Genomic DNA, 9,307 nt, shown 5'->3' on the forward strand with positions numbered 1-9,307 from the left:
ATTTATAGATGTGATATCCAATCTTGGATGGACGAAAAAAGTTTTGATATAATATAAATATGGTTTCTTTGTGGGGAAGTACTTATTTGGGTTTAGAGGGAATTCTATTTATACAATTTGAAACGAGCTATTACAAATGATATAAAAATCGATCTCTACCATGATGTGGGGGTTTATTTGACTTTATAAGGGATGTTGTCTATTTAGTCTCGTAATCCTATAAGACACAATAAGGACATTATATTTTATATGGAGAAGTGTTTATGATATTTCACATGGTATAGGAGAGCATTATATAAGTATGGGTTCCTCGCATTTTAAAGCAGTGATAACACATTTAGGTTTAAAGTAAACAATATTTACATGATTGGTTGTCGTATCTTAGTTCATACTAAAAGTAAATTCAATTTTCACACTTTTTATTACCTTTTCTAGTTTGTGGTGATAAAAACAATTAAAGATTTAGTACAATAAACATTAGATTTATAGTTAATTTTAATATAATTTTTACATTTTAGTAGCTTCGTAATTGGGTTTAAAAATTTGTAGTCGATTCACAGTTAAATGTTGATATTAGGTTGATTTAATGTGCATTTAACTAGTAGTTAATTTTTTGTTAAATAGGTATAAAAATTAATTACTTACTTTTAGATGGAACTCAATCCAACCAACCAACCAACTCAAGTTCATGAGTCTAACTCATTCATCTATATTCCAAGCATATGTTTACTAATTCAAATATGAACCCTATAGGAATAAACTTCATTCGCATATGGGTTGAGCTTCCCCCCCTTACTCCACCTTCAAATCACAAAGAAAACAACCATTTAGCTGGGCAGAGAAGCATGTTATTCCCACAAATCATGTCCTTTCGAGTTTAAGAGTTCAAGGACTAAGCAGACATCATCTGAAGAAAAAAAAAAAAAAAACAGCCTTTCTTCCCTTCCATTATTCAAAATTTCCATCTGCAGAATCATATTATTCAACATCAACAAAGTAATTATTGTGCAAAGAATACATGCAAAACTCCAGAGCCTACCTACAAAAGAGGGTGAAAGGGGGAGGGAGGGGAGAGGAAAATAAAGTAACAGATTGTACAGGGTATGTATGTATGTATTATCCGAAAATGAGCATACTTTTCTATAATCGCTGTGGTTTTGTTTCGGTTTGTAAGGTCGAAAACTTTGAGATATAACCCACTTGGTTGAAAATGTAGTTGCACCATTCACACAAAAGCACTTTATATTCAAACTTCAATCGCCTATAGGGGTGTCGTCGTTTTCAATATGAGAGGAAACTGTGGTAGTGGTATCAGGAGCCTCGTTTTCAACCTGTGAGGAAACTGTGGTATCAGAAGCTGCATCATCAATGATCAAGTTCGAGATTTCACCACTCAGGGAGCTTTCATCCTCTCCATTCACTGATGCTGATGGGGATGCATCAGGAGTAGTGCTAGTAGTGCTGGCAGTAGTGGCTGCATCAGCAGGGGATGAAGATGTCTCCAACTCTTCAACTGGTTGCTGCAGACTCCAGTACATGATACTCGCTGTTAGAGTGAGGATCATCTTCTGATTTACCTGTTATAAACATGAGAAAACATATTAGATCAAGATGTCGTGTTTTTCCAATTTGTACACATACGTATACAGAAAGAAAATTGAATCCCTGGAGTTAAGACGAGTGATGGAGTTGCTGGTGTGTATTTCCATGAATCTGAATTTAGAACTAGAGAAATAATAAAATCGTGTCCAAATTCGAATAAATTCATTATTTTTATGGACAGAGTTGAACAATTTTATTCTTGTGAATGGAAGCAACTTGTTGAAGTCACAAGGATAAAGAGAAAATGATAACAACTTAGAATAAATCTTTGTATCTGTACAGAAGAAAATAAAAAAACAAACAAATCAACATAATACAGATGCATCCTTACCTCCATGATGTCCTCAGGCAACAAGAAAATAGAACACCCAAGTTTCCTCGCAACACTGATTATGTAAGTAGCATTCAACTTCTTCTCTTCCTCTATTATTTCAATAACAGAAAAACTGAAATCATTTAATCTAAAAATGGGTTCATTATAATATTGTTGCATATAAATGAAACACAAAAGGCATTCAAATTCATCCAATGAAGACGGTTGGAGTCCCTGTTTTCTTGTCCAACCAAAAGAAGGCTTGAACTTTCAGAAAATATTCCATAGAAAGAAAGAAAAAAACCATACCACTTTCACCCTTAGTAACCAGGTTCCAATTGACAACCCTTGGCTCCACAGCACTGAGAAGATCAAGGAAGAATATTCCATTGGACAGGTTCTTATCCTGAAAAGTAGTTTGAGAGAACATAATGAGGTTGATGAAGCCTGGTTTAAGAAAGCATGATTCATTGAAGAAATGTATGAGATTTTTTAACCTTGAAACTCTCCATTTGAGAAGTTCTGCCTGTGCGCTTCACTTTGTTATTTGCCCATTTCAGGATATCAGCATCAGTCATCTCTTTCCCTTGGGAGTGGAATCTCAAGTTCTTTAGGAGCTGGAGCATATTATATCTCATCAACTGCCATAGGAAAGCTGAAACAAATGTAAACAAGTTGAGCTCTCTGGATCACTTCTTTTTGCAACAAGTCTGCTAGTTTTCAGCTAATGACTGAAGCCATATCAGCCAGAGTCAGGTGAAGAAAAGAAAAGACAAAGTATTGAAGTAACAGAACACTTTTTCAGGAGTTCAAAATGACACAGTAACCACGATAATTTTCAATATCCACTGACAAATTTTATGAAATGGTGAAAAATCAACATCTAAAGAATAACCCAGAACAGGAAAATTTATTAACATGGAACTGCCATGCTGTGTGTCTCAGCCTCCATCTTGTATATTTAGATTATTTAGTTATGCATTATTATTTACTTTATGCAATGCCTCTCCATATAAGGGTCGTTTTATCTTACATTACACATGACCTAATAAACAAGAAAGGTATGTATAGATTGTTGTATGTACATCATATGTAACATTGAGGGACCAATCAAAATAATATCCAAAAGCAATTTTCTCTTTGAAGTTCAAAGTTAATCAAAACAATTCACAAGGGATCAAGTTAGAGTTTATTAAGAGACATTAATAACATGTTTGTAACAGGATGATTATATAAATAGTAAATTTAATCAGGTAGAATCTTTAAAATGGAGACAAATTGATAAATGCATAACACTGTCTAGCATAATGATGAATGATGCCAGATGCATGATAAAAAATCCTTGATTCTAGACACAGATACAACTTGAGAGGGAGCACATTACCAAGTATGAGCTTCTTATTTCCCTGTACAATATCTTCTCCAGCTACATTCACAAGGGAAAATTTCAATTGCTTCCCTATCCCTATGACTTGATTGCAGTTCTCTACTTTTCTGAATGGCATCTTAATGGGAGGTTTTGATGCACGCTTCCAGTTAACAGATCCTGGAGAAACCTTGTCAAGCACTTCCAAGAGTATCCATCTGCATACATGAGAAACTATGGATCAAGAAAGCTAGGGAAAAGCTTGCAAAATATCAAGTTCCATAAAATTGTTTCTGCTTTCCAATTCAAAAATTATTTTCACAATTTGGAAAATAACTGGGAAGTGTGAAATTGTGGTAATGACAAATTTACAAGAAAAAATATGGGGAAAAAATTGCAGAATGCATTTGAGTAGGGGAAAAGCTATTCAAGTTATGGAAAGACATTAAGAGGTCATGGTATTATTCAGGATAAACAATCAATCAGCATATTTTTTAAAACTACTTAGGAATTTCATAGAATATCCAAAGAATTTGACCACAAGGGATACTATTGATTACAACAGAAACACTCACCCATTTCTCACATCCTCAAACAAATTATTGACATAAGTAACAATTCCAAGACTGTTGATCCACAGCCTAAAGCATCTTTCTTCTCTAGATATTAGCACATCATCTGTCATCATCTCTGCAAAGGAAATATTTTTACAGTCCGCAGACAGCCCACTCCTGCAAGAGAGATCAACATTCTTTCATCTTATGCTGTTATGCATATAATTAAACCACTAAAATGGCAAGTTAGTGTTCTAAAATTCTCAAGCAAGACTTCAAAACAGCAAATAAAGATAAGATACTTGACTTCTGGAAGCCAGTCATTTCTGTAATCAGATAAGGAAGAAGGCTAATCAATAAGATTCTGTACTAACTTATACTATATGCTCACAGCTAATTCCAGTAGCTGCTATGACACTACCAGCCAAATAGAAAAGGAAGAACAAAAAGGGATTTCTACGAAGTCTCAAAATGTCAATAAGCTGACACTATTCATTTCCCACCTTTGATGGAATATTTGAGCAACAAATGCAAGATTTAAATTTGGTGAGCCTTCAACAATGTCCTTTGGACTCAAGTATCGTTTGCAGTCCATTCTCTCTGCATGATCAAGTACCAGCTTTGCCCTATGAGTGGGATCCTTTGCGTCCAAGGTTGCTGGACTGCAGTGTTCTGGTGCAAGAACATTAAGCAGGTAAGCATAAGCCTCTCCATCCTGCATGTTTATGAGCATATGGCATCATAAAGAGAAAGCAATAGATTTTGAAGCATTCCAAAAGAAAACAAAAAGTGAAAAAAAAAAAAACACAAAACAAAACAAAATAAAGGACAAAAAACAGGTTGATGACTAAAGTAAATAGATAGCACTTCACAGGAAAGCAATTATGCTGCTGTGATTTAACAATTTCATAATCGTTGTAGTTACTAATAAAAAAGGTTAACCATTGATAAGAGGCACAAGGGGAACTTGTAACATTCTGTAGCAAGGTGATTATATTCTCTGAGAATGTTTGCTATAAGGATGCTGCAGTTCCCACTCTCATTGCCATATTCTGATCTTGAGACCAAATATGAACTTTTAAAACCTTTTACCCATAATTACATAAACCTTCTAGAAATGTAAGGTATTTCAACTTCCAAAATATTTCTTTACTACAAACTCTTTACACATGATTTCAGCTAGGATTAGGTATCATATGGTGAAACTTTTACTCCACTCTCCACCCCATCCCAATGGAAAAATAGATAGAAGTCGCTACTGGAAAACAATAGGAGTAGCCATACCTTCAAATCAGAAGAAAAATTTGTAATGGGCTTCTTGTAGCCAGCTTTCTTAAGGTGGAAATTCATCCATTTCAATAAAACCTTCTCAGGGGCTAAGCCCATAAGCTCCTCAACATCCTGCAACATTCGATAATCTGTAAAGTTGTATTCTCTATTGCTTAATCAGAACAAGCTTGAAAAACTAGCATTTTGCAATCAATTTTATTTCAGAAAAATATAAGACAAAAGCTTGAGGGATTGACATTTCATTACATTGCCATCATCCACCAATTCCACAAGTTGAGGCGTCTTCTTAAGATTAAGATCTGCTAACAGTTGGATCTGAAGTTGGCACAGTTTGTAAGAAGTTAATATGTTTTGATGGTAAACATGAGTACAAAAAAATTGAACACATTATACATAGAATATAATCATTATATGCCCATCTCTATTTCTCTATATTCAAAATATGAATACTTCATTCTGTCCTACTTCAGTCCTTAACATAAAAAGCTAAGAAAACATGGGCAAAGTTTGGGTACCAACCTTTATAATTTGAGAAATTAATCCAAGTAGTAGATGAGGCTGCAATATGAACAGACTAAAATAAAATCCCTGGGACACCAAAGAGATCAATATAATCCTATGGATAGCTAAATCAGAACAACTTACTCTTCCTTCAATCAAGTCCTGTGTCCCAATGTTCACCACCGTGCAGCCAATGGCCTTTGCAGAGTTGAGGCAAAGGGTATGGTTTTCATTCCTCTCCCATGGATTTAGTACCCGTTTGGTGTTAATAGCTCGTTCATCTATTGTCCCTGGCACTGCAACGTTGATAAGCTTACTGCATCAAGCCACAAGACATATGTTCTTTATAAGCCACAGCATATTCATTGACATAACAAAGTAGAGTATTATCAAGCAGACCATGCTTAAGTACCATAAAAGAACTCCATCTTTTACAAGATCAAACAGGTCATTTGTGGATGGATCTAAAGGAAGATATTGCTTCAGAAATGGGTCATCCCCAAGATAGCTGTTGATATGGGCCACATAAGATGCCTTCTCTGATTCAATAATAGTGTGAAGAAGGGTGGTTGTGGTGGCCTTGAGGAATGATGAAGAGTGATTCGAACCACCCAATTTTTCTGTTCCCCGACCTTGCAAATTCAGATATGCCTGCCATTCCTCACAATTGATCAGCATTGTACTACTATTCCTCTAATCCTAATACGAATGCAAAATGAGTCATAGTGGCTCACCCTAAGAAAGGCTTCAAAATCGACCTCATCATTCATGTCTGCACCTGACTCACCCAAGATTCCTCTAATCTCCTCCTCTTTAAACATATCACTGAATGCCTTCAATTTTACCATTAGAGCTGGCAAATCTCCTACTGTAACTTTGCCGTTTTGATTCCTTACCGCCATAAACTAAAACCCACAAAGAAAAGAAAGCAATTCGCACATTAAGAGAACTTAGAGAAGTCACAAAATCCATCACATAACTACCACAAATCATAATTAATAACAAAATTCGATAAAAACACCATAATTCAAAAAATTCAGTAAATGAGGGAAGGATGAAGCATAGTTACCTTGGATTTCAGGCTTCGAAGTTCCACCTGTGTGAACTGGCTTTGAAGCCATTGATCAGAAACAAGAACACCTACAAAGCTAGACATCTTCGCCGCAGTCGAGTGGAGAGAAACCCAATCACCCCCTAAATTTCCTCCACAAACTAAGCAAAATTGACCCAGACCCAACAAGAATCTCCAAACGCAGGAGTCAAAAACCGATACAAGATAATCAAAACCTCAAACTCAGATCCACACACTGAGAAGAAACGACAAGTACACTAACAGCGACTGTCTCCCTTGCACGAATCTCCAATCCCTCTAAAATTTCGCTTAATCCCTGATTGATACACGCAAGAAAACGTGAGAAAATGCAGGAAAAAACACATTCTGTGCCAGTGTTTCATCAACGACACAAAAAAACAAAAGAGACCCGGATAAAAAGACGTGGAATTGAAGAAAACCCACGAGCACGAACCTCAAAAAATCGGAGATTTGCCTTGAAATGGACTGGGTTGGCTCCTAGATTTGACTGTTGTTCAGATATTCAACAGTACTGGAAATTGCGAGGGAGAAAAGAGAGAGAAAGAGAAAGATTTTAGAGAGAGAAAAAGATGGAATTATAGAGAGAGAAAGAGATCAATTTTGCCTTCGCCGAAGAGCAAAGTGAGAAAACGGTTTGGCCTACGGAACCGCAAAGACCATGAGAGAGAGAGAGCAGCCAGCCTCGATAGAACTGTCATTAGGAGCCATCCGACTGTCACACCCCTACTCCCAAGAGTACAATAAATCCATGAACTCGCTCCCCCTTCCCACCACCTCACTAAATCTTGGGGTTAAACCTCAATCTTTGCATACCAGTCATTCGATGCTGACGTGGCAGCTCTTTATAGGCCCACCAAGAATCTCATATCACCATTGTATGACTCAAATGAAAGTTTGAATCATGTCCAAAATTATTAAATTTGGTTCATTTAATAATAATAATAACATTTATTATTATTATTATTATTATAATAATATTAGTTGGAGTCCAAAAGTTTCCATGCCATTTTCTTAATTGTTAAGCTTTGATGTGTCAATTATGTGGTTTGAAATTGTAGCTCCTGATGTTCTGGCGGAACAGATTTGACTTCCCTCAATAATAAGTTGAATTGCTTTTATCTTAATATTTTCATGGATTTATTCTTAAAATATTTTTCATGAATTCATCCGAACCTTGCAACCAAATGCCTTTTAATTTTCACTCCAATAAGAAACTGAAATTAAAATGAGAAGTTATCATTTTAAAGAAGCAACACTAAGATGATGTCTAATTAAAACCCGACATAGATTAAGAGTGTTTTATTTTTAACTTTATAGGTAATTCTTCTAAAAATTATATTTTTTTTATCTTATATATATATATTCATAAAATACTATTAAAATACCTTTTTTTTTATACTTAAATATTAAGAGCATGTTTGACCGTTTGGTTTAAAAATAGTTTTTTATTTTTAAAAGTAGAAAATTGTTTATAAATTTTTAATAGTGTTTGCTGGTTGTTATTTGGAAACAATTTTTATAAATAAAATGAAATAAAAAACAATTTTTAAAGAGTTGTTTTTATCAATTTTTAAAAACAAAAGTTTATAAAAAAATGTTTTTAAGTTAAAAAAAAATTAAAAAACAAGTTTAAGAAACTTTTGTTTTTAAAAATCTTTGAAAACAACTCCTACTTGTTTTCTAAAAATTGTTTTTCATTTCACTTTTTTTTAAAATGATTTTTAGAAAACAACCCATCAAATATTATAAATTTTTAAAAACAGTTTTTTGTTGTTAAAGATAAAAAATTATTTTTAAATCATGAGCAATCAAGTTTAGAATCTTTTAAAAAACCGAGATATCAAAATTTTTATTACCTTAGATTTTATAATTTAAAAAAATGATTTTTAAGAATATAAAGTAAATTCATATTTTTTTTAGTAAGGATTCAAATAATTTATATACCATTTATTACTATTTTTTCTTTCTAAACATAAAAAATAGGAAGCATTTGAAATGATAAATAATAAAAAAAACGTTTTAATTAGAATATTAGAAGAAAAAAACTAGTAATATTGAATATTCATTCCAATTTTGCCCCTTCTACAAACCAAATCCATAACCGTTGTGGTAATCATTTCCAATTCTATCCCCATTTAGCCAAAGAAATTATGTATCATTAAAGGGTGAGTAATAAAATTTAATCCAAAAGATGTATCAATTAATGATGGGAATTTACTCTTCCCCTAAAAAGTACTCTCAGCAGAAGTGAAATGATGGCAACGTCAGATATATACAGGCCTGGAATTCAAATGTTCAACTCTCATATTAAAACCTTCTGCGAATTGTAAATGCAATTTCAGAAGTCATTTGCCCATGACTCTGTCTCACACCCACCGCCCAACCGGCCCACCGCCCGCCCACTCCCACTTTGATTCCTCCACATTGGATGATTTGTATCATGGTCTTCGAAGCATACGACAGCATCCACTCTAAAGTTTGTTTGTTTCTCTCTCTCTCTCTCTCTCCCATGGCTTATTAGGAAAGGATTCTTTTTAGGTATAGAAGCTCATTATTATGGTCAAGAAAAAAAAAATGTTTAGAGCATG

General features: G+C 34.2%; 1 protein-coding gene across 1 annotated transcript; it reads right to left on the bottom strand.

The window, feature by feature from the left end:
- Nucleotides 1-948: 948 nt before the first annotated feature.
- LOC100248725 (fimbrin-1) lies at nt 949-7,607 on the bottom strand. Its single transcript, XM_002276815.4, has 15 exons — nt 7,153-7,607; nt 6,696-7,014; nt 6,361-6,531; nt 6,039-6,277; nt 5,771-5,942; nt 5,645-5,683; nt 5,372-5,440; nt 5,120-5,236; nt 4,339-4,550; nt 3,857-4,012; nt 3,300-3,499; nt 2,413-2,570; nt 2,225-2,321; nt 1,934-2,025; nt 949-1,577 (listed from the first exon to the last, which is right to left on the bottom strand). The coding sequence occupies exons 2-15, from the start codon at nt 6,780-6,782 to the stop codon at nt 1,254-1,256; spliced, it is 2,133 nt and encodes a 710-aa protein (XP_002276851.1). The 5' UTR covers nt 6,783-7,014; nt 7,153-7,607; the 3' UTR covers nt 949-1,253.
- Between the last annotated feature and the right edge of the window lie 1,700 nt (nt 7,608-9,307).

The sequence above is a fragment of the Vitis vinifera genome, chromosome 19 (genome assembly GCF_030704535.1).
Source record: "Vitis vinifera cultivar Pinot Noir 40024 chromosome 19, ASM3070453v1".
Taxonomy (NCBI): domain Eukaryota; kingdom Viridiplantae; phylum Streptophyta; class Magnoliopsida; order Vitales; family Vitaceae; genus Vitis; species Vitis vinifera.

What these genes read in the sequence shown, in the direction of transcription:
- LOC100248725 (XM_002276815.4), bottom strand. Translation starts at nt 6,782, where the DNA reads ATGTCTAGCTTTGTAGGTGTTCTTGTTTCTGATCAATGGCTTCAAAGC. An exon ending in TTTGAGGATGTGAGAAATGG is followed by an intron (nt 3,500 to 3,856) that starts GTGAGTGTTTCT and finishes TCATGTATGCAG; the next exon opens with ATGGATACTCTTGGAAGTGC. An exon ending in AAATAAGAAGCTCATACTTG is followed by an intron (nt 2,571 to 3,299) that starts GTAATGTGCTCC and finishes CATTTGTTTCAG; the next exon opens with CTTTCCTATGGCAGTTGATG.